This window comes from Limanda limanda, chromosome 10 (assembly GCF_963576545.1).
Source record: "Limanda limanda chromosome 10, fLimLim1.1, whole genome shotgun sequence".
In the NCBI taxonomy this organism is placed as follows: Eukaryota; Metazoa; Chordata; class Actinopteri; order Pleuronectiformes; family Pleuronectidae; genus Limanda; species Limanda limanda.
Window position 1 is genome coordinate 7,456,267 of NC_083645.1, and position 26,638 is coordinate 7,482,904.

A 26,638-nucleotide genomic window follows, 5' to 3' on the forward strand; every position below is an offset into this window, starting at 1 on the left:
AGAAAACAAGTCCAGAAGCAAATGGAACAACAAAGACAGAATATGCTGCACCTAGAGACAATTAAAATCTTAAATCCATTCTCAAGGAGGTTCAATGGAGGGTGAGAGGTGTTCGTATTGTAAATATATATACAACAGGTCAGTGCATAGTGTTTAATAACCAGCTATCCAAAGTATGAAGTTATGGGGAAGATGTCCAGTATTGCCTTGTAGCGGTCAATGTAAGCAGAACACCATAAAGAGAGGAGAACACTATGAAGTACAGTAGTTCAAGAGTCAGAGCCAAACTTATCAGGTAGTCTACTATACAATGCAGTACCTCCATGGCCAGGAAAACCACTCTTGTAAATGGGAAACTGAAGTAGTTATTTAGTACTAATTATCCATTAATGTTTACATTATTTTTTGACAGAATATCGCTTATTTTGCCTGGGCATCAGTCTAGAAATCTAAAAGTCATTCAAACATGTATTTATTCGAAAAAATGTGCCCTATTGATAATGATGTTGAATTAGCAAACATCATGAATGCATAGCCTCATATGAACCTAACAAATTATTTTCACACAAAACAATGACTTCTGATTTAACCCCCAACCATATGCATTGTATGGACAGGACGAAGGATTACGGTCACCAATAACACTTTCAGCATACGTGAGGGCATGTGAATATTGTTTTAAGACAGATGTGAAAGCTAGTGAGTCTATCCTTTAATCCCCAGAAGCTCTTTAACCGTCGCTGACCCTGACATTTGAAAATACTAACGAGAAGATAAAATTGACTATCTGTTTGTGCATGAGCTGCATTCGTGATTTTACCAGTAGATGGCAGCAGCAGCTCAAACATCCAACAGAGCTGAGAGGAAGTGAAGGCCTCCCTCAGCTAGTTTCCAATTAGACCTCATCAACCTCAAGCCTAAAAAATGTTAGGATTAAATTTGACAAAACTCACGATTGCAGCCTGCTAATGTATCTTCTACCCAGCTGTTGGAGTTGCACATTGAAAATATCTCATTGTCCCCATGTGTTGCCTTTTGAACCTTGCAAATCAAAGCAGATCTATGTATTAAAATAAATGTATAGATGGGATCACTGACATCAGAACTATAATAAAATTATTGATACTATTATAGCATAACAAGTTAGCATGCCATTGCCAACTGGGGTATATACAGCATTTGCAGTGTAAAAATCCCCCTTTTTTATTGTTTATCCATAATGGCAGTTTCATGAAAAGATATGAGAATCTATATAAAGATACAGCCTGTTAGAAAACGTGGGTACAAATGATGATGGTGAACTACTGACAGACCAGCAGGACTCAGAGCTTAGGTTGTGGGAGGAAAACAATGAGACCTCCAACTGTTGCAGGTAAACAGAGGACATATGAGTGGGAGGCAAGACATTATCCAGACTGATGTCAACACAGAGGCTGTTAACAGGCTCTTACTATACTCTGATGAATCATTAGGGTGAGGCAGGACTTTGTTCAGATATCCGATGCAGTTACACTGTTACGTACTGTACTTATTTATCATGTCCGCAAGTGTGATCACACCCTGCAGCAAATCTGAGCAGAATCTCCGTTTCTGGTCATCTGATCATGATTTAAAGAAATAAATGTACTTGTGTTTCAGCTCTGCTTTGAAGTACACTAACTCTCTCTGTACAGTAATATAAAGGAAGGAATCAGTGGGGCATCCTGGTTTGTTCTGTTGTGAAGATGCATCCCACACATTATAATCACAAATCCCCAGTCTGCTCCCCTCTGTATCTACAATTCCAAATAATTAAAAGAAGGCAAAAAGTATGCAATAAATGATGTGGAACAATGGCACAAATTAAAATGACTGAGGAACCATATCACCATATGAATTTTTCTTAAAAATGTTGAACAGCAGGATACAAGTCTTGAGGGCTAAAGCCTAAAAAATAAAAAGAGTAGACAGGATAGAATACCATTGGTCCATCCTGGGCAAATGGAATGATTTGTTAACTTTTGAAGTTATAGTAATTTAATGTAACTTAATAGCCATAATTGATATATGTGTGTGTGTGTGTGTGTGTGTGTGTGTGTGTGTGTGTGTGTGTGTGTGTGTGTGTGTGTGTGTGTGTGTGTGTGTAATAACGTTATTATAAAATTGAATTATTCCGATAAATATGTCAGGTTTAAAAAAAAATTATGAGAAACTGTTAATCGTCTGGTAGATTATAATCATAATATTTTTCATCCATTTGTGAAAGCTTCTTCTCTGTCCATTATATTCTGTTTACATACAACTGGCTCTTATTGACCATATTAGTACTAAATGCAGGCTAGATAAGATAAGAAGAGATAATCCTTTATTGTTCCCCAAATATGGATATAACAACAGCCTGTGTTCAAAAATACAATATAATAAAATAGAGGTATGTAAGAACACACAGAAATTACAACTAGAATTTGTTTTTATCGTCTTGCCACTTATTAGATCATAACTATGTCTAATTCATTTACATTTTTAAATACTGAATTTCACAATGTTTATTCTTTTCTCTGCTCACATCACATCATCCATGCTTAAACTAGAGGTAAACATTTAGGGGGTTGGGTCGCGTTTTGGTCTTGTTTGGTTCTTTGTTGTTTCCGTAGTTCCGTCTTCTCAATGCGGAAGCAGCTTTGAATGGTGACAGCGCTAGCTGGTATCAGTGTATTTTATTGTAATTACGGCTGCAAATATCGAACACAAAGACATATAACTAAACACCAGCACGTATAGCTTTGTAACTTGCAGCTTGACGTAGCCTCCGTTTGAAATGTGAACGCATGGCTTCCTATCTTTCCCTGTTTGTTGATGAACTGGTGCTAGCTCGCATGTGAAATCACTCTCACCAACTTACTCGTTTCATGAGAGACTCCAGCAGCCAGCAACATGAAAGTCCGCTCGTCTGTTTTCGCCTCGTTCATCTTGATCTTCGAGGTGATCGGCATCGCTCTCTTCCTGCGGGGATTCTTCCCGGTGCCCGTCAAGTCGTCTCTGTCCTCCAAGAACAAGCTGTCAGATCTGCCCGCGGAGCCGCTGTCCGGTGAGTGGGAGCTCGGTTTGTACACAGATCATGTCCACTGCTCAAAAACATGAAGGGAACACTTAATCATCACTGTAATATCACCGAGTCAGTTAAACTTCAGAGATCAATCTGTCCATTTAGGAAGACCACGTGTTTGTGAATCACTTTCAGATGCTTTGGTGTAAATGTGACAGCAGGTGTAATGGAGGCAAAAGCAAGGCAAGCCCCAAACAGGGAATGGTTTTACATGTGGTGGCCACAGACAGCTGCTCTCTGTCCTTATCCTTCCTGACTGATTCTTCTCTAGTCTTGTGTTCTGCTGGTGTCACTACTGGTAGCAGTAGTCAGTACCTGCATCCCAATCAGGTTAAACAGCTAGTCCAGCTCCTCCAGGATAGCACATCAATACCCGCGGTCACAAGAAGCTATTCTGAGCATCCCAGCAAAGTCTCAAGAGCACAGAGGAGACACAAGGAGACCAGCCGTTACACAAGGAGAGCTGGACAAGGCCATAGAACCCAGCAGCAGGACCGGTTTCTGCTCCTTTCTGCGAGAATGAACAGGAGGAGCACTGGCGGAGTTGTACAAAACGACCTCCAGCAGGCTACTGGTTCGCATGTTTCTGACCAAACGGTCACAAACAGACTCCATGAGGGCAGCATGAGGGCCAGACGTCCTCTAGTGGGACATGTGCTCACAGCCCAGCACCATGCAGCTTGATTGACCTTCCCCGGAGATCAGCAGAATTGACAGGTCCGCCACTGGTGCCCCTGTCACAGATGAGAGTAGGTTCACAATGAGCACATGTGACCGGCGAGAAAGAGTCTGCTGACGCTGTGTTGAACGTTATGCTGCCGGTAACATCATCCAGCTTGACCAGTTTGGTGGTGAGTCAATGATTGTCTGGAGAGGCATATCCTTCGAGGGTCACACAGACCTCCATGTCATAGCCAACGGTTCCCTGACTCCTGTTAGGTACTGTGATGAAACCCTCTGAGCGATGTCAGACCTTATGCTGGTGCAGTGGATCCTGGGTGCCTCCCGGTACAAGACAACGCCTGAGTGTTGCCACAGTTCCTGGATGATGAAGGCACTGATGCCTTTGACTGGCCCTCACGTTCCCCTGACCCAAATCCAATTGAGCACCTGAGGGATGTAATCTATCGGTTTATCCAAGTACCACCACAGACTGTCCAGGAGTTCACTGATGCCCTGGTCCAGGACTGGTAGGAGATTCCCCAGGACATCATCCTCCGACTCATCAGGAGCATGTCCAGACATTGTCAGGAGTGCAGACAGGCCAACAGAGGCCATACACACTACTGAGTCACATTATGAGTTGCCTTGATGAAATTCATGCAAGTTGGATCAGTCTGTCATTTCAACGTTCTCAACAAATTATCCACTGTACATCAGTAAAGATTCTCAACTTGAAAAATTTGTTCATTAAGATCTGATGTGTGATTTAAGTGTTCCCTTAATTTTTTTGAGCAGTGTATGTGCGAGTGTGAGCCTGAATATCTGTTAAAACTAAGATTTCCCTTTGAATTACAGGAAGCTCTCCTAACTCCTCTCGCCTGCCCCAGCCGCTGTTTAAGCGGGTGGTGATAATGCTGGTGGATGCCCTGCGGGAGGACTTTGTGTTCGGACCCAATGGTCGCATGTACATGCCCTACACCAGACATGTGGTGGAGAGGAGCTCATCTCACAGTTTTGTGGCCAAGGCGAAACCCCCCACAGTCACCATGCCCAGGATCAAGGTGAGACACTTTCTCTTAGGTGCCTCATGAAGTGCAGGTTCAGAGTTCAAGTTATTCTCCAGATGGCACTATTACTAATTTTGTTTTGATGGCTATGGAAAAAACTGCAAAGACATTTTCAGAGAACAGTTTGGATTGAACTGGTGACCTTGTGGTAAGTGGGCTTTATTAAGAACCCGTGTGCACTTACTTATTCAAGCAGTTATTAAATCAGGAAATCATTCTGAAGCAGAGCATTTTATGAAAATCATACAGATTTTAGGTGTTTATAAAACAATGGATCTCTAGGGATTTCACACACAACCGTCTTTAGAGTGTTTGGATCTGACAGACTATGGCAACTGGGATAGCCACCTTACAATTGTGCTGAGCAGAAAAGCACATCTGGATGAACAACACGTCCAACATTGAGGCGGATTTTCTACACTAGCAGTTCCTCTCCTGTCAGTCAATAAGAATGTGAGGCTGCAAAATGTAGCCTGGTCTGATGAATCTGGATTTCTGCTGAGGCCACAGATGACAGCGTCAACATCATGAGTCTGTGGAGTAAACCTGTCTGTGTCAACAATCTGGGCTGATGGTGCTGACCAGGTTCATCCCTTTATGGCATCAGTTTACCATTTGAAATGGCTACTTTCAGCAGGATAATGCTCCAGGTGACAAAAGTCTGGTCTCAAACTACTTTTTTAACATTAAGTAAAGTGAATATGGGTCGAGGAGGACACCTTTAGGAGGTAGTAGAGCAGGAGCAGCTTGAATGTTTGGCTGATAAAGCTTTAGATAAAATGTGATGCACTCATTTTGACATGGAACTGTATCTCAAAGTTTCCAACAATCCGTAGAATGAATTTCATAAAGAGCTGAAGCTTTTTTGACAGCATGGAAACTGCTGGTATGGTTTGGGGCGTTCCCAATAAAGTTCTCACTTAGTATAAAAACGTTTTTAAAATATATATATATATTATTATAGTCACATTAAGTTCCTAAAGCTAAAGCAGATGCAGTCTAATAGAACCGCTCTGCAGTCCATCCTAATATTCATTTCATTTTGAAATTTGTTTAATCAATTTAAAGTTTACTTTGGAGGCTGGAGATCCACCCATCTATTTATTATCTATAACTGCTTTGCCTTAGGGGGAATTGGAGCCTATTGTAATTATATAGTAAGAGATAATTATTATATATAATACCCTTAAATATTATTTACATATATATATATATATACAAATCCACATTCAAAATATTTATGTGAAATGCTAGGAACATTCTGAAATGGGTGTTTTTAGCCTACATGTGAGGTTCCTTGGCAGAATTTGAAATGGGTGAAAACACGCTGCGTTGCCACATTTGGATGATGTGTCATGCTGATGAGAATATTTTGGGAGCAGGAGGGAATTACGGTCATGTCATGTGCGGCTTGCATGACAGTTGGTGGTGCTGAAACACACAATGACTGTGGGCAGACTGGGAAAGAGTCAGGGTGTTGTTTCAGTGGTGTTGGAGAGATTTTGCAGAGGATAGGGAGTTATTCTCCAGAAAAAAAAGAGCAGCTCAGTCGAGTCCATATGGGCTCTGGGCAGTGCTGAGCTGGGGGGAAGGAATCTAACTGAAGCTGTCAGGTTAAGCAGAATATTTGGTCTCAGTGTCAGAGGGCAGAATAAAAGGCAGCATTCACGATTTAGCAGTGGTGGGAGGAGCGGGGATGTGTCAAGCTGTTGTATAGATGGAGGAAGATTGGAGCCAAAAGGCGGCCCCAGAGAACCCTGCTGAAGATACACAATGTGGTCAGACAGGTAGACTGGGAGCTATGAGAGTGCACACTCAGCAGTGCTCAGGTCAGCGAGTGTGGCAAAGATCACGTGTTGGTCCACAGTGTCAGAGAGAGTGAGCGATGAAGAGGAGGAGGAGCAACTGTGGAGGAAGAGCAGCAGAAATCCTCTCTGAAGACTGATCCTACTTAGTGTGGAACAATGTGTGGGAGCAGCTTACAATCATCAGCAGTTATTATTAATAGAATTTATATAATGTTTTTATTTATTGAACACGTGAGTTAATGATTTAGCCTAGACAATGTCAACACTGACAAGTTCCTGTTAAAATCACAAGATCACAAAACCCTGTATTAAAATACTTTCAAATTGATAGTAAATTATTAAAATCACATATTTTTGACATGGTCCAATCAGTATCTACCCTCAACTTCAAGTTGATTAGTTTACTCTCCCATGACACAAAGAAAAGCATCAAATGATCACAATGTATAAAACCTAGTGAATGTTGGGTATTTTTGCAGAATCTGTGACTTTTCCACACAACCTTGAGCTGTAAGAAAACAGCTAAAACCAGACAGTCCACAAAACTCCAGTTACACTGAAACCATCTGATCAACATCCAGTCAGTAGGAACTAAGAGTTATATTTGGTTGATTCAATATTGAACTAAATGTTTCAGCTCTTGGCTGAAACAATTCAAAGAGAAAAGCTGACTAATAGACATTATACTTTCCCAGAGCCTACAGTGTTTGCATTGCCTTCAGTAGTTTGTTCTATACGACCAACGTCCAGTTTAGTTTATTATTGTATATGAGAAATAAAAATCATCAAATCTCCAATTTGAATGGGCAGTTAACAAAGGCTTTTGATCGCTAGTTTTCATTTTTTTCAGCTTTCTGTTTTCTAACTATGTAAATCAGCCTTGGATACCTTAACAGGCACAGTCTAAATCCAAGTTAATGTTACTCCTATTATCACTTTTATATATAAATGGGTCACATAAAAATGGCTATAATTGCTGTAATTATAGATTGTAATTTAGGGTTTTCACACATTGAGAGGGAGAAGATATGTCAGTACATTGATTTACAGAAGAAATTAGTTCACCTTGCTGTAAATGGATGTAGGAGCACTTTCTTGAAGAGAATTAACTCTTGAGTTAAAGAAGATTTGATGCTGGTTGTTTAAAAATGGAGAAGCTCAGTGCCGGGCCTGGAGGAGGGGGGGCTGGACGACAGCTGACCTGGATTGAGGTGGACATGCAGGGAGACAGATGTTCCCCCATAATCCAAGGGTTTAAAGAAGGATGAAGTGATGATGGAGAGAACAAGCTTGACGGCAGCTCGGAAAAACAACCTTGTCGAAAGATGCATTGAAAGGAAGAGAGAAGGGCATGTAGAGGGAAATCTGTGAGAGGAAATTCCCAATAAAATATTTTAGATTTAGAAGGACAAGCATGGAGGGTTTATGCCCCACTAGATATATTCAGTAAAGTAAATGTACAAGGTAGAGAAATTGAAAATGTCACTTTCTCAACAGGGTGAGTTTGATTTGCAGATCTGCTGAGAGCTTTATCTATAAACTCTGCAGGATGGACAGTTCATCATATTCTATGGGGATGGTTAGTGTATTCAGTAGACAAAACCTTAATAGAGTAACTGCACTGCTTTATTATCCGCCAGTATTTATTAACAAACCTCTAAAAAAATAAAATGCTAACACATTTTTAATTGATTCTTGAAATAGAGGTGAGACTTATTTAGTCGAGAGGCTGATATAAATGAGATCAACACAACCTAGCGTAATGAAATCCCACAAGACATTGCTGCCAAGTTTTTGGCTCGCTGTCACACTGCAGCTGATGTGTCACAGAAACAAGCACACGATCAACGCTCTGAGGCAACACATTATTCTGTCCGGGAATCTCGGGCTCAGTCTAACTGCAACTGTATTCAAAATGCATGTTATCCATAGAGCTTTATTAACATCGGTGCTGAGATTAAATGTATCAATCACATCTTTGAGGTGTGGAAATGCACCAGTAGGGGGCAATATAGATCAGCTGCCATTTGTTGCCTAGTGCCTACTATCACTGCATTGCACCCAATTAACTGGTGTGGCTCAGCTAAGTATCCTAAATCATAATCTCTCAGTGGCATAGCCTTTACACACATTAGACCCCCCCACACTCCCTCCACTGAGTCTAATGAAGTTACAATCTCAATGCACACATACACACAGCTGAGTCTTATTCAGACACCCAGTTAGATTTTATTGTCCAGTTCTTTGTCTCTACTTTTCTCTACTTCTTTTTATTAAGGGCTCGGCAGCAAACAAGTTTTAACTTCGGGAACGCCACCCGACGAAATGTCACTAAATTTAATGATTCCAATTTCGTTGGCCTCTCTAACCGTGACGGGAAGAGAGAGGAAGTTACTTTTTCTCCATGGTCCTGTATTCACATGAGGCCAGTTGAGCCGCTCTCTCAGAATGGCGCAGCAGTCAGTGGACATTACCAAGGTGCTGGATTTGGACAATGAATTCAGTGAATCATAACAGCAGCAGCAGCAATGCACTTTAGGTGTCTGAAAGGCTCGTATCTGCTCGGGTAGTATGGACACAGTTGATCAGCCGCATAATTTGCCCAATATATTACCTCCATAGGTATTATGTGGTAATAAGGCCAGAGAAGATTGAGGGCATTTTCATGTAAATGTTAGAAAGTCGTCTTTTCAGCAGTTGCTCAGAAGTATTCGCTGAAAAGGAAACTGGACTCTCGCCAGACTCAGAGACTTGAAGTCACTGCTCCTTCCGTCTGTGTGTTGGCAACTTTTCAAGTTTCCAGCACTGTGCCAGACACCCTGTGTATAACCAACTGATATTGTATATGACATTTAAGCAGTGGCACATCGCAAACTTAGACAAACACTGCAGGCCAGTAATTAGGTTGATGAGTTACTGACTCGTTTAGACAGATGCTCCATTCAAAATTTTTAAAGATTTAACCTTTTTAAACTGTCAATTTACATGTCTTAAGATAATTATTACAATAGAATCACATGTCATTGTGTTAATTATTTAAAGTCAAAGTGTGATTTTATTAGTCAGACGAGCTCTGTTAATAGACTGGGTGCCTCAGTGAGACTGTAGAGACAGAAAGAGAAGACATATCTGTCTGCCTGAAACGAGCATCTGCACTGGCAGGAGCAAAACAACTGTAAGGAAGAAAGAGGTAAATAATGGAGCTCAGAAACCAGGATCACAAAATAGTTTCATCTTAAGTTTCCAGCTGGAGAATGGGAGACAGGAATTTTTTTAAATTTGTCAATAATAATTGTGGTATGAATGTAACTTTTTTTTTTTTTTAAGTTTAAAGACTGTTTTGGGCTCTTAAGTGAAGGTTGTGGTTTTAAACTCTATGAGCAGAGAATGACCATTGATAGCAAAACATTTTATTAATCCTTCAAATGTATTATAAACCTCCTGACTGTGCTTACACAATGCATAACCACTGAATATATATAGGACTTTAGTCATATTGTTAATGATAAAAATCAAGACTCAACACATTAATAAAAACAACATGGTCCTAGGGATAGATACCGAAAGTGTAATAGAAAATAAAGGAAGCTTTATGTCTTGTCAGTTCTTAAAGCCTTCCTACCCTTCACTGTGGGGGTGTGACAGTCTTAGTTTATTGCTATTTGTCTCTGGTGTCTGTGAAGTAGACACAGAGTTGCTACAGAACAGCTAAAGTGCAGCTCACACAACCACGCACAAACTGCTACAAAGTGTTTCGCAAGCAAAAAAACATCACTGATATATAAAAGCTGATAGATGCACAAAATCCCCCCGTGTGAAGTGACAAACAGGGATATATAAGGACAAATACATCAGTGATAAACTGGGTAATGTAGCGGTTTAAAAAGAGATTTGAAAGATGATTCTGAATTTGCCTGCCCAGCTCCCTCGGGAGGTTCCTCTAACACCGGGGCCCTCGCACAACAACGGCTGGTCAATTCAGATTTGAGCTCCGATTTCATCCTGGACAATCTCAGGCTGTGCACCAGGCAGCTCGCAGGGGGGTTTAAATAACCGTGTTTGCTGCCAGCATCTGCAATCTCACGTCTCCTTCGGTGCATGAAGACAAGGCCTTTCTACTCCCCCCTCGACGATCCACCACACTCTCTCCTGACTTCCAAAACAGGCTGTGTTTTCCTTGTCAGTCAAATCGAGGCCAGTGTTGTTTTATTGCAGATTCCATGATGAAATGAGTAGAAATTATACTTCATGTATATCATCTGTCCTCCTGATTCAGCTTCAGTTTCCATCTGTGGCTGCAAGATTGGTTTGGGGATGTGGGAATAAGTCAGGTGTCTGAAGTTAATTCCTTGTAGTTACCAAACAGACAAAATGGATATTAATGAATTTGATTTGTTTTGTAGATTCAAATCAAATCTAAAGTAGCCGGCTTAATATGATGCAACTTTAAGGTTGTATTACGCCATTTATAGACATTCATTGTTCACAGGACACTAACAAAAACACTTCCCTCCTCAGGCTCTCACCACTGGCAGTATCCCAGGCTTCATTGATGTGGTAATGAACCTAAATTCTCCTGCCCTGGTGGAAGACAACCTCATTTGGCAGGCCAAAGAAGCAGGGAAGAGGATCATTTTCTACGGAGATGACACCTGGGTCCGCCTCTTCCCCAAACACTTCATGGAGTACGACGGCACCACCTCCTTCTTTGTGTCCGACTACACTGAGGTATGTGCCAGTCAGCCGGGGTTTAGCTTCATGAAGGATATGAGTGATAGCTTTTTATGTTTATATCAATATATATATATATAAATATATTCTTTATAATTTGGCAGCATGAGCTTTGCAGTTTCATGTGCCTCATGTTGTGAATATGACAACTTTGCTTGACATAGAATGACTCGTAAAATAATCTACTAATTGTATTATTTGCTATAGAATTCAGATTTACGGGGGCTGTTCATGAAACAAAATGAGTCATTTTCCTTTGTGCAAATGACTTTGATTACATAATGCCACAATGTAATTAATGCGCAGGGTACTCCATTTTTCATAGGCTGCATATTTTTGCATGTTAAACCAAACCATAACCCTGAACATACAACAAAAACTTTATGTGACATCTAAATAATAATTGTTTTTATGTATCTTTTCCGTGTGATATGCTGAGAATGTATGTCTGGAAAAGATTCAGTTGCTATGAGGCCAAGTTGCCGGCATTCAAGTTTTTGAAGACAGTTGTTAAACCTGGGAACTAATAAACATATCAGACAAAAAACTGTTCATCAATTAGTTCTCTAGTGGAGCTACAAAGGTACTGCGGGACTGTATGCGGTCTTGTTTACACTAACATATTGGTGGTGCTGATTTTTAGGCCGTTTACCTGAAATGAAGGATGTAGGTTTATCTGCCACAAAATATTCAAGTGGCTCAATCATCGCAGCTCCATGTGAGAAGCATTTTTGGGATTTTACAACCTCAACAGATTACGAGTTGAAATCAGTAAACGTATGTTGTTTCCATTCAGGTTGACAACAACGTGACCCGTCATCTGGACAGCACCCTGAAGAGAGATGACTGGGACATTTTGATCCTCCACTACTTGGGCCTGGACCACATCGGTCACATCAGTGGACCCCACAGTTCACTCATCCAGCCCAAACTGCTGGAGATGGATGACATCCTGAAGAAGATTCACGGTGCACTCATTTCCAAGGTAACGCCATTCTCAGTTTACACTGATGCTTCACTTTAAAATCCTCAGCATGTTCTGTTGTTTCAGAATTTATTTACATACATATAGAGTAAAAGATTTTACAAAGATTTACCACATAGTGTGTGAATTACATTAGAGCTGCAAGAAAAAATAATTTTTTATGAATAATGGTGAAAAGGAGAGTGAGGCTAATATGTTTTCAATTTAAAACAGTTTTCCAAATCTAATATGATCTTTGTCTGTTTTAGCTCCATATGAATAATAATCCCAGTCCAGACTAAAACGCCTGAAAACACATTTCACGTGACCATTCACGTACTGTGAGCATGTGCATGGAGGTGTAAGTGCTTAGTACATTTTGCATTCATCCTCGTGAGTCGTGACTGATAACCAACCAGGTGTTATGAAAACTTATCTGTACTAATGAAGTCAACACAATTAGTCATTTATTCAGAAAGCAGCTAAATATGTTGGACAAACATTTTCATACCTCAATAACCATTTTTCAGTTATTTCACATCTTAAGCCAACGAACCCGAGTCCCATCCCGGGTCCTCGGTAATGATCGTTAGCTGTTATTCTTGATCTCATGAATCATAAACTGAATATATTAGTAAATCTCTCTGGAGCAGTGGTCAAACAAAACAAGCAATCTGATGAGGACATCATCATTTCAGAAAGGGTCAGTGCATTCAAGCCATTTTCTGACATTGTTAGACAATTGTTTTGACTTCATGCGGCCACAATATGTAAAATAGACATGCAATATAGAGCTTAGGTTAGGGTTGTGTCCCAAGTGGTGAGAATATGTGCAATGCAGCTGTAAATCCACTCACTATATTTGAATAATCCAATAAAATACAACTGGCAGATGTTTTAAAAATTAGCTCACTTGTGCTCAATGATACAAAATCAATAGGAGTGAAATACATAAATTTCATGTACAGTCATAAGCAGTTGTTGGCTCCTGCAAATCTTTAATGTGAAGTAATCGTGGAATGTTGCCATGAAAACTATATATGTACAAAGAGTGGTAATTCCAGAATGTAAATGCACTGAATTGCAGTTGCTAAAAAATGTCATTTGATGCAATGGAAATCGTGAGGATTAGAGCTTTAACCTATTAGTTATATACTCACTCCATTTGAAGACTGGCTTTGCTTCTGCTTTTCAAATCAAGTTAATTGGACTAATTTGCTCTCTGCATCTCAGCTGCTGCTCCGTTCAATTCTGGCTCGTCGACATCTGTGTCTCTCACATTCCATTTACAATGTTCCAATAGTATCCTTATCATCTTAAGAGTTTCGAAGGTTGTCTTTGAGTATGCTAATATAGTTATGATCTATAGTTAATAATTAAATGTGATTCCATCAGATTTCTTTTGTTATCGGCCTTGTTTTAGATGGTCTTTTAATTACAGGGGTGATTTGTGTTTCCAGCAGTTATGTATTATCTCTTTCAGCAGCCACACAGATTTAATAAGCTGTTAAGCTTTTTCACTTACTGTATCTTTCTTTTTGTCTTGGATCATTGCAGGTTTCATGGCCTTGTTTTTTCTGTGTGGTCTGACAGCTGTGCGTGCATTAGGTTTTCGCGCCACATGTGTTGTTAATAGGTGTTGTCTCACTGTCATTCAGGTGTGTATAGCGTGTATTTAGATTTTCATGTCATCTTCAAACAAGCGTACAGTCGCCCTTCCTTTCTCGTGGTTTTATGTGGCTGTGGTTTTATGAGAGAACATAAGATAATTGCACATATCCTTGTTAAGTTTTCCTATTTTTGCAAGCGATACATTTGAGGGTGTTTACAGAAATTACGCAACATTTGATCATGTCCCTCAAAGTCGTCGATTCCGTTTCGTGGCGATATCTGCATGTTGTGGGTTACGGCAGCCACATCATGCTCCCAGTGAGCACTTTCAATGAAATGTGTTTGAAAGTCTTTTTTCAGGCACATTAGCGAATGCTGTGGTGTAATCTCCTTTCAGGGTATTTGACTGCACGTGTTAGGTGGCTGTTGTCCGCAGCTACATCCTCAGGTATGAAAAATATAGTGGTCCCTTCATCAGAGGAGAAAAATGCGGTAGCATTGAAATGGCAGCCCTCAAAGTTTTCTTTGTAATGTGATGTGAGTAGCATATTTCTGAGAGCTATTTGGGGCAGAGAAATGCTCCGCCTGCCCACTCTCCATTAAAACATGATTGGAAAGTAGAATCTCCTGGTTATAAAGATCCCTGTCAGACCTCTGTTAATGGAGAGGACATGGCCCCAATTTTCTCTTTGGATTTTTCAAATTTTAAGGTCGGGCTGTTGCTCGAGCTGTTTGAAGTGCAAAACATCCTAAACCCAACCTGTAGAGTAAGTGTGTAATCTGTGCCACGTATTTCACAAGGGAGATAAATGAAATGGGGATTCACTAGTGCAAATGTTAAGACTGTTTTTCTTTTTCCATTCTTTCTTTTCTTTTTCTGCTCTGACAGAAACCTGGATTTTGTCCATACAGTTTAAAATTCACCGCAGCGGTTCCTTGTCTTTGTTTCCCTGATGTATCCTCACACACTCATCAGATGAGGTGTCAGAAATACCTGTAAATTGGACCCATCTAGGTTTCAAACTTGTTCTCTTTAATCAATTATAATGCATTGTTTATATGGAAGTGTTGTTGAGGTTATATTGTCATTGCTGTTTGTCTGTTAGCAGGATTGCACAAAAACTTCTGAACCAATTTTTGGGGAACTTTATTAATGGTTGGGATATGGACCCAGGAGGAACCCATTCACTTTTGGAGCAGATTCGATTAAGGGGGTGAATCCAGGAATTATAATGTTGTTTACTTTCTGTTACATTGTGAGATGGGTGTTTTTCTATATTTTTGTAAACTTCTCAAGAAACAATGCATAGATCTTTATAAAAACAAGTCTAGCATGCATTGAATACAGGTGACATTTGGTCCTGTTCAAACCTGCATGGTTTTAACATCCGTCCTGAGAGTTAAGATCACAAGTGGACTATTCACGCACAGCTATGAAGAACGATTTTTATCCATTTAAGAAAAAAAACATCAGCCTTTATGTGGTGGTCTGTCTTGATGTTGTGGCGTCAGCCTCAAGCAAATCAAGGTATGGACAATGAGAATTGTAGAAACTCTCTCTAAACTCTAGTGGGTCAGAGGACATCAGCTGACTCATATATCCCAGATCACCTCCAGATATGGTCTGAGGGATCAGATCTCAGGAAAAGATCGGAAACACATTTGGGTTTATTCAGACCTGAAGTTAGTGGTGACCTCTCGTGATTGGATCAGTCAGGTAGACGGATGTTAATACCATGCAGGTCTGAATGGGCTCTTGTTGTGGATCTGGATAATGATCTGCATCTATGATCTCAATACATGTATATGCAATATAGTGATGAAGTGGCCAATCAACCTTGGCATGGGTACGTGTCGTCCGAGTGCCCTTCTAGTTACAATAATGTTTTCAGACAATTGAATTGTTAATGTTTAGGTTAATTTAGGTTTTAGTACCAACCTTCTACCACTTTTAATGCCAGAACTGGGATGTTTGACCCGCTTAAACACCAATTAAATCTGTTTCGGGAGTCAGTAAATCTATTTCAGTTTTGGCTGTTAGAACAGATATGCGACAGGACCATCTACACATCAGACAAATGCTTTGGCTATGGTATAACCTTGTGAGGACGTCTGATCTAAGATTTATAAAATAGGTATTGAACTGGGACACTTTACTTGGCCATTCTTGGGCCAGTGAGTTAAAGTCCTTGTTCCATTTGAATGACATGTCATAGGGATGCATACAACCAAATATTATCTTAGAAAATGTTCATATCTGTCAATATTGATAATTATCATGATGAAAGTCAAATTATGAGAAAGTTGTGGTTTCAAACTCTTAATGGGCAGAGAATGACAAATATTTGATAAACAGATAAACCTGTTTCAAATATGAGGTTGATCAATTACATGTTATACCTCCTCACTGTGTTTGCACAATGCATAAGCATTGAATGAATGATGCATAAATATTGAACCCTAGTTGGTAAATTAGACTGAACTAATTAATTCATATTGTTTTATTGCCTAGCCCTAATATGTCATTTATTTTTCAGACTAGGTTGCTTTATGATATTCAGGAGATTATGAGCAAAATGTTTCTCATGCACAAAGAAAAAATGATCTGTTTGTTGAACATATTGTCTCATGAAGGAGAGCTACAGTCGAACCTTATGTGAAGTACAATTTACATAAAAGACAAAGATCGTTATGTGCACAGCTCCATTCGAGACAGGCAGGTTTAATGCTTGTCCAGAGGAGGACCGACTTTGTTGTGTGTGCTCAGTGAAATTGAGAATGAGATTCATGTCTTGTTCTATTGGACATAAGGAGTGAACTTGTTAGTAAAATGTCCTTTATTTCTATTAATTTCTGCTGGCTCGATAATGAAAAACTTTCTTATGCTTCAGGAAGGGAACTTTTTGTAGCTGCTTTCATTTGCCAAGCTTGGCAATCCAAAGGCTTGAGCTGTAAACAATACTTTATTTTGTGATGGAACACAGCAACTGTATCTCTTGCTGTTTTGAAAACCCATGAGAGTATGGCAGTCTGTGCACGACACACAAATTAAATAAAGTCATAAAAAAATTAATCCTTTTACTTTTAGCTGTTTACTTCAAATGTTTTTTCCAATAATTCGAGCCAACTCTTTTTGCTGATTATTTATTACTTATAGCCAACAGTTGTTAATTACCTCTGCCAAGGAGGTTTTATGTTCACTCCTGTTCACCACCAACATTTTTCGATGGAGGTATGGAAGGAGCTGTCAAACTTGGTGCAGATCTGGATCAGGGGTTGACTTTTTCCCCTTTTTCAGAGGCAATCATTTTTGGATATTGATGGAAAAACATTGACGTATTTAGGGAACTGATGTCTATGAGTGTGTGAAATTTGGTCTGGGGTCTTAGCAGAGGTGAATATGTATGTTTATACATTAATATGTGTCATTTCCAATTATCAAACCAATAGCTTTCAACCTCTTACTTTCAGCTAAATAATCATGAGCTTTCAGCTAAGTGATCATGAGCTACCACCTGATTCAGCGTGACAACTTGTGTATTGGGTTAGAAAAAATGGTTTCTTATGAAGTGCGAAAACATTCCCCCCAGAGTTCTGCATGGTGCTTTCATCCTGAGGAACAGGAGTTCACTCTGACTTGTCCTCAACAGAAAAGAGGCTGGCTCAGTGTGGCGCTCAGTGAAGTTTTGTATGGATCTTGAGGTGTTTTGAGTCCTTTGTGTCCAGGTCCGCACATTCAAGTGGTAAAATCTAGGACAGAGTCTTGTCTTTTGCTTCATGTGTGCCGAGTTAGTAACACATAGAAGATGGGTCAGCTGAGCACAATGTTTCTAACCTGCAGTGTTAGCTGAAAGCATTCATCAGGTTTTTATGTCACGCTTTATCTGAATCAAAAGAATATGCAAATATGTACACTCCAGCAACAGCAACAAACAAAACATTCATGCTGACACTGGCCTTTGCTGTGAGTCTGTGTGGACAAAGTCATCCTAAGTGAAATTTACATTTTGTCAGATTTGTCTCAAACCCAAAAGCAAAATTTGTCTCACTCATTCAGAAATCCTAGTTTTTTTCTTATCTCTCTTCCAGTTAGATTATTATTCTCAGCTTGATGGGATACAGTTCAATCTTAAATATACGCAAAGTCTATTGTCTTTATTTGAGATACAACACTGGACCTGAGAAGTCTACTGGCAGTTTTGTAACATTTCCCAGGGTTTGGCTTTTGTTTTCATAACATGTGTCTGTAGTCATGTTTTTAAAATCAGCCCCTGCCTGTGAGTCATTGGGCATCCCCGTCAGATTCACAGTCAATGGGAGTGTTCCACAAATCTTGTTGAAAGGGAATCACTTAGGGGAGATACCAAGCTTGATCAAAGTCTGTCATTCTCAACAAATCAGCCATCCTCTGTTTGTTTGCTTTCTGTACTGTGTTTTTTTTTTTCATTCCGGAGACTGCAACTGTGCCAGTAAGCATTTGCCAATACTTCCCTTTGAAAAGTAATAATTTAATGCCTTTCAATTTGCTGCTTTTTACATACCATCATGTTGTGCTCTCGCTCTGCTCCTCTAAACTGGATGTATTTTGTTTTTATTTTTGTTGCAGCCACAGTAAGCAGCTGTTGCCAACGTCTTAAAACCTGAACATTTGTCCTCTCATATCAGCACATCCAGTGGCAGGCCATTAACCTTGGTGTTTGTTCACTCAGGAAGCAGAGGGATCTCTGCCCTACCTGCTGGTGCTGTGTGGGGACCACGGCATGTCGGAGACCGGCAGCCACGGAGGGTCTTCAGAGCCAGAAATCAACACACCCCTGGTGCTCATAAGTCCGGCCTTCAAAAGAAAAGGTACTGTGTTTATTGTTTGGCCAAAGAAGCAGACAGGAGATTTTTCTTGGAATCAAAGAGATTCTGTTTGGCTGCAGTCAACATATTACACATGACTTTACAGTTGCTACCTGTCCACTTACTAACATATGAATAAAATAGTTATTAAGATTAAGTTTTTAAAATTTTGATAATCTCAAAGAGACTATTTCTAGTGGTCCACCGGTTTTTTGCATTAATTATCTAGCCTGGGCGGCCCATCATATTCTAATTTGTCCTGCCATAGTTTCAAAATGAACCAAAAATGTTGACACCTCTCATAAATGCATGAATGCTTTGAACATTTATACACCTCTCAATACACTGTCTTTTTGGGGGTATATTTTCCTTACCTTAGTCAAGGGTTCAGCACAGATGATGTCACACCTTGTACAGATTGTTAAGCCCAATGAGGCAAATATTGATATGTGAATATAGGCAAAACAAATACAATTAGATTTAATTTCATTCAAGATGTTTCCAACCCCTTGTTTTAATCCCTTACTGCATTGTATAGCTGTGTATAGCGCTATTTGCAGCATGCTCATTTGTGCTATCAACTATAAAGTTGTTACCATTCGCGCAGGCATTTAGACCTCTTACTTTGAGTTTCAGTTTTGCACTTACCTGCAGGTGGCGTGCTACACAGTACTCGATCGTTTCGGCGTCGAGTCTATTTTTTGCGCTTGACGGGAGCGTATCGCGCCAGGAAACACAATGAAAAATTATTTTAAACGATATTGATGACATATTTTATATGATATAAATGATCAAATATGCATCCCATAGTTTGTATTCACCTTCTGTTGTCCTGGAGTTTTAATTTTACCAATTTTACCGATCACATAATGTCCCCCTCTGCCCCCACTACAGCCACACAAGCAGTCATACAGATAAAAAGAGAGGGGGGGGGGGGTCGCTTCAGCGTCCGGTGTAAACTTTGCGTTACACACAGGTCTGTGCACCTGTCGCATGTGAGAGCGACGTTTGTGCATGTGCACGCGCACCACTGCTACTGCCATAGATTGAATGAATTCTATCTAAAATGCTGGATCTATCCTACAAATTAATAAACCATTCTGTGGTTATTCATGAAAGAATACATTTTTTTTATGAATCAAGTGAACTAAACATGTAAATAGAATCTGTAAGTAAATTATGCTGATACATAACTTTGCATAAATTTGACTCTGAGGAACAGTGTCACCTCAAATGAGATCAAACAGAAGCTCGGGAGCAGTGATGAATGTGGATGAGTCGGAAAGTGTGATCTTGATAATTGCTTCTTTCTCAGCTAAGTCTATTTTAGAGATCTTTTCCTCCATAGATCTGTTATTTATAGATCATTCATGTTAATTAATATTTTGCAGTTGAGTTGTTGCTACAGAATTCAGGCTTTTGCTGGCACTCTGCGCCTCCTGTGGTGCCAACAGCTTGAATGACTTTGTCTACCTTAGATTTATTTTCTATCAAATTCTACCGAAGAGGTTACAAAGTAAATGCCAAACTCTGTGTTCCCTTCAAATGAAATACAGCAGCCACAATGTTAAAACCACTGACAGGTGAAGTAAAAAACATTATCTTGTTACAATGACACCTGCCAAGAGGTGGGCTACATTCAGAGGCAAGTGAACAGTCAGTTCCTGAAGCTGATGTGTTGGAAGCAAGAAAAGTGTAAGGATCAGAGTGAATTTGACAAGGGCCAGAATGTGGTGGCTAGACAACTGAGTCAGAGCATCTCCCCAGTGTGCATTGGTCAGTATCTACACAAAGTGATCCAAGGAGGGACAGGTTGTGGGTCATGGGCGCCAGTGGCTCATTACCTGCACCTCATGTCTGACAACTGCTATACTGTGTGATGACATGGGGATGTGATATATTTAATGTATCAATCAGTGGCCTCATCAGTAGAACATTTTATTTTTAAGAAATCAAGAACGTCTGCATAGGATCAGAGTTCATTACCGGCTCTGTACCGGAGCTGATCTTTTGAATCTATGCCACTTTTTATGAAACAGCGCAGCCACAAGAAGCCACATAGTCTCTGTGTACCTCTTTCACTGAGCTTGTGTTTTCCTGTATTACAGTCAAAATCATTTAAGAACAATAATAGAGAATGGGTAGGGTGATGAATTCCAGGAACCCTCAGCAACAGTAGTGCAACAAACTCAGTAACTGATGCAACAATGTTTAAATATATTGATAGACAAAATGTCAGCCTCCTGATGCAAGAGAGATACAGTGCCCATACACACATTTCTTTCTTCATAAAAAATGTTCACATAGCTGCTAAGGTTGTTATTGTGACAGCATTCATACAGAGGCATATTTAGGCTGAGAAAATGTGTTACTCCGTATATTTGAGGTATTAGGACTTTAAACATGGCTGTAACTGTGGTATTGTAGAGATAATATTAGTGAGCTGTAATGCATGTGGCATTGTGCTCAGCTGCAGTTTTCTCATTTGTCAATCAGCATTCAGTGTGTGTAACCTTTCAGGGAGTTATGATACATCTGTTCTGCCAGAATGTGAGTCGCTCTGTTGTGTAACCTTCCCATGATCATACCCAAGTAGTACAGTACACACTGATTGGAAGTAACAATACAGATATGTGGTCCTAAGCAGATTAGTTCTTCTTGACTTCTTTGTTGGGATCAAATGACAACATCATGAAAAATAATGTGTTTGACAAAAACCCGTTTTCCAATTGTTGCAACTAAAACCATAACTTAAACAATAGACAGTCACTGCACACACATAAACAAGCCTGATCCACTTGGTAGATTAATGGCATTATCTTGAAAACTGTGAGCTGTATACAGCAAAGTCCTTGTCTTGTTACAAATCTTTTCAAGTAATTATGAGGCTTATTGCTGGTGCATTCAGATTCAGGCGTTCTAGATATTACCCTGATCAACAAATTGGATGCCACTAATACACTCTGTCTTAACACATAAAAGAAGTAATTTGTGGATTAAGGCGGTTGACGTTCCTCCACACTCCCTCTCCATTTTCTGTGACCGCAGTTTGACTGTCCTGAGGGGAAAACGATAGCAGCAGCAATGAGATTCTGCAGCTGCTGTTACTAGAGTGGTGTCCAACTAAAATATAATCTACATAAAAATACACTGACTTCCAAATAACAGAGGGGCTCCTTTTCCTGATTTATCTTGATGAGTTCTGTGAAATGCTTTTAGACAAGCTCTTATTGAGTGGACGCAGAAATCCTCCACAGGACACTCAATGAAAATTGAGCCATTTCCTCGTGTTCATCATGTAAATACTTTTTGTCTGTGAATTGGTTTAAGGTTTGAATAAATAAAAGGTGACTTTTGTTCTTATAAATAAATTGCTGTTTTTGCAGCTATTACTGATTGATTGATTGGTGGATAGTTACACAATTGAGATTCAACATTTGGTTCATTTTTGAAAGCTTTTCCATTTTCTGTGTTCAGAACTGCAGGTTTTTTCATGGGAAAAATCCTCAAGCACACAGAAAGTGGTGCATTTTCACTTTCAATGTAGTTTGGAAATAGATGAGGAACCTGATACTGTGTACTTTCAGTGACCCTGGTTTCTGCTGTGTTGTTGTCTGAACAAATAAACCTCCAAGTATATATATTAAAATGCAGTTAATCCATGTATCATTAAAAAAACATCATGTATTGCAGGTGAACTTACTGCTTTCCTTGTGTGTTGTTGTCGTCCTGTCAGTGGGAATGGAGAAGCCCGGAGTGGTTGAGCAGGTTGACCTGACCCCGACCCTGGCCCTGGGACTCGGCCTGCCAATATCTCAAAACAGCGTGGGCCGCGTCATCCCAGGTGTCCTCGAAGAAACCTCACTCAGAGACCAGCTGCGCTTTCTGCATCTCAATGGCCACCAGCTCAGCTGCCTGCTTAAAGACAGCACGGCCAACTATGAGAAAGGTGGGTTGCAAATTCCTGTGTCCACTTTCAGTAGTTAAAAGCCCAGCTAACGAGGAACTTTGCTTACAGGGAGTCTCATCATTATCCTCTTCTGTTTCCAGACTGCTAATAGTATCAGTGTCTGTATTTGTTTTCATGCACACATCAACGACATAGCGCGTGGGAACAAGATAAATAACATCTCGGGGCTACGAGATGTGAATCTTTTCTTCACTAACAAAACTTACTTTGTGAAGCACTTTGATCAACAAAGTTGTTTGTGCTATATAAATAAAATTGACATTTCCAAAACCTGCTGAACTGAACAGGGGCATCACAAGGTAAAGCTGTAAACTATCTTATACCTTTTCAAAATAGATATTTACCTTCATGGAATAAAGCTACTTAAAGGAAAGGATAAAAGAATAAAACTATGCCTGGTTATCCCGCTGCTAACACACCTAGTACATCAATATACAGTAACTCCACCAAGCAAAGAAACGTAGAGTGGTGCCGACAGTCTGTGGTACTGTGAGTGCATTGCTCTTACGTGTCAGGCTGGTTATGTACGACTCCAGCAGTTGTCAGAGGTAGGTCATTCCCTCTGATGAGGATCTATATATTTTATAAGGAAGATACTCGTGGGAGTAGTCAAAAGGATTTTACCGTCTCCAAAGACCCTTGTTCTCCTCAGAGACTCAAACAATCCACCCCCAGCTCCACGGGATCCTCTAAGAACGGTGATGTCATGTTACACAGGAATTGATTTGTCAGTGGGTGCTGGTTTTACACTGGTTGATCTCTTATCACCAATTTAACCTGCTCCAGAGCAGGTTAGCCATTCAGTAATAGTTACCATAGTGATTTACACCGGTAAAAAGTAAATTAGCTTCTGAGGACGGTAATCCCTGAATTTACTCTGTATTACCACAATAACCAGTTTCTGCTTCATAGCACAGGCCCCTGCTTTACTCATTCTCTTCAACCACGCTGAATGCACTGTTCAGCCTTTTTATTCTATTAACAATGGGCTAGGTAGGCTGTAATGTGAGAGGCTTCATACCCACATAGAATTCTGACCTGACTCTTCTGTTCCTTTCTGCTCTATAAATTGATTGAGTTCATCGGTTGTTGTTTTTTGTCCCGCAAACTAAATAATAAACATTGCCACCACCACTTAAACAAACAAAGTTAATTAGCAGCTTGTGGGCATAGTGGAGGATTCAGCAGCTAAATGGAGAGAAATGTCCTTAGGGAGTTGGTGGAGACCAAAACGGAGCTAAAAGTACATTTTTGACATTTATAACCAGATAACGGACTCCAAATGAATGCTTATGTTGCTTCATGTCAGCTCAAACTTGTTGAGCACCAAGCATAATATATGTATGAATTGATTGTTAAGCCTTAATTTTCAGCTATGGTTTAGTCAGACTGGCCACAGTGGCTAAGATAACGATAGCCTTGTTAACCAAGGCTAGCTCTAACATCAGCAAGGATATCTAAATTACTGCCTTTTTAAAAGCATCACACACGTCCTAACAACACAACAGAACAGAAGAGAGAAAAATCTAAGACATTCCTTACTTTGCTACTGAGCTAACAAATCGTGATTTGTGGATATAGGCTTAACAAATATAATTTGGTTGACTTTTTGATTGAATAAAGACAGAAAAAATATACAAGTACAGCGGCATTCTTCATAAAACTAGCCGACTAGCATTACATTGCATGCGCCTCGACAGAGGGCTGATGGTCTGACACTGGCCCCCCACTTTCAAGTGTAATGTGAGCTGTATACCTTTTAGTAGCACAGCATCAGCCACTTTTTGATCTGAAGGTATAACATTTAGGTGTCTGAAAGATGTCTGTTACAGCCAGTGTAATCCTAATACTCCACATGAGGTATTGACGTAACATATGCATAACTAACACTAAGAGGATTGTAATCTTATTGAGATTTGCGTGTCATTTTGTTTTTCACTCACATTTTCGTGCATGTAAGTGTTGTCACTGGAAAAAAAAACACAGATGGCACAGCCTTGAGTTGACTCAGAGATGGTTTGCTCTAAATAAAAGTCCATCTCCTCATTATTCACAGCATGTTGTCGCCTGCATCAAAGCAGCTTCTCACAGAGTTTAACCTGAAGCAGTCTGATTAAAAACTAGGGTAGAATCATCTCACAAATTCAAAACATTCATCACACCAAACGTCATCAACACTGGGGTCCTTTACAGAAACAGGGAGTGTTAGATCTCAACATGACACAGATGAAAATAAATCCATTGAAATGCATTGTATTTCGGCTTATGGTTTCTAATGTAAGTTAACAGATTGAAAGTATTCATTTTGTAGTCAGATAATCCTGCAGATGTTCCAGCTTCAGTACATTTGTACGGTCTGGTTGGTGCACATGAATCTCAAATGCACCAACGAGAAGAAGGGAATAAACACTGACCTGCTCTCTAAGCACGCCAGCTCCTGTCATGTCAGGATGTGAGTGACGGCAAATTCATCTACGGATTTTTTTCAAGTTCATGAATAAATAACCTTACATCTGTGAAAACTCCACACAGGAGCCTTGCAAACATTCTACGATTTGCTCTGGCACATTCATGCTGCCCACTCTTTGTGCAAATGTATGCTTATATCCTCGCACGTTTTGCTCCCTACTTATATCTGGGGGTCACACTGTTTGTCAGAGTTATCCATCTTGCTGACTCTCCCCCACGTCTCCTATTTTCCTCCCTCTCCGTCTGCTCTCCGCTGCTGTCCTCCACTGCTGTCCTCCACTTTGGCAAACATGTGATACACCAATGGCAACAATAACCATTGCTAATGTTTGATGGGTCGGAAGAAATTTATCTTGTTATTGTAAATGAGACAGAGGCACGGAGGCATAGTGAAGGCTCTTTGATTTGTCGCTTTTTTGGAAACTAATTGGACATGTGGTATTTAATTTGAGATTTCATGATCTTCAACAGCCGTTTCTTTTGTTTGAGCCGTTTAAACCAAAAGTTAACTTTTTGCTATTGCTTTGGTTTTTTCATGAACATAGAATAGTTTTCAGCTTGAAATTATGACAAAAGAAATAACTGGTGGTGCTAAGATAACTCACACAACCACAACCATCTGAACTAGGACAAATGGGATGACCAGAGAAACAAAAGAATTACAAACAAATGTAAGAATCCTTGTCAAGCACTACAGGACTGATTTAAACCATAAGCCTGGCTATGTAACAAGTTAAATTAACTTAATGACATTTCAGATGAACTTGTACATGTTTTTCAAATGGGGTCAGGAATAAAGATCCTCTTGAGTGAATACCAGGATGTAAATGAAAGGATAAATGGTCTCATTGATGAAGGAAAACACTGTCAGCAGTGTCTACAAATTTGTATCCACATTGTGAAATATATTAATAACTACTGGATGGATTTTCATTCCAGTCTTCTGCATTCATGGTTTCCAAATGATCAAAGGTTTTGCTTAGTCTTGTTCCGTCTTTGGGCCCAAACGCATTTGTAGATTCAGTTAACAGAGAGCTGTCTGAAAGAAAACACTGACACAAACCTTTTTGAGGTAAACAGCTTATAATGCATTGTCAGAACTTGATTTGAAACAAACTACTTCTTTAATATAAAAAAACTCTGGCAGCACATTTCCCTCACTATTTTGGTCCCTGGTTTCCATAGTGATGAGATGAAATGGAAATTATTTCAGCAGACCTACATTTGGATGTGTTGATTTTTTTTTTATCTGTCCACTTGGGTAATCATGAAGCTGTTATGCAGCAGAATGTAATAGTTGTCACTTCTGGGAAATTCGCCTGGGACGGTATTTTAAGCAGCATGTCATTTGGACACCTGTTGTGGTCATGTTTTAACTGGGTGTGAAAGAAGTTTCTCAAAAGATATTTGTCTGCTGTCTGAGGT

The 26,638-nt window shown here is 39.8% G+C and overlaps 1 protein-coding gene across 1 annotated transcript in view; it reads left to right on the plus strand.

The window, feature by feature from the left end:
* Positions 1-2,659: 2,659 nt before the first annotated feature.
* The window catches only part of pigg (phosphatidylinositol glycan anchor biosynthesis class G (EMM blood group)), a 64,954-nt gene continuing 40,975 nt past the window's right edge, over positions 2,660-26,638 (plus strand). The window contains exons 1-6 of the mRNA XM_061080041.1: positions 2,660-3,067; positions 4,604-4,809; positions 11,142-11,351; positions 12,151-12,339; positions 18,639-18,777; positions 22,511-22,723. Coding sequence (XP_060936024.1) covers positions 2,914-3,067; positions 4,604-4,809; positions 11,142-11,351; positions 12,151-12,339; positions 18,639-18,777; positions 22,511-22,723 — 1,111 coding nt within the window. The 5' untranslated portion in view covers positions 2,660-2,913. The remainder of the gene's footprint in view (positions 3,068-4,603; positions 4,810-11,141; positions 11,352-12,150; positions 12,340-18,638; positions 18,778-22,510; positions 22,724-26,638) is intronic.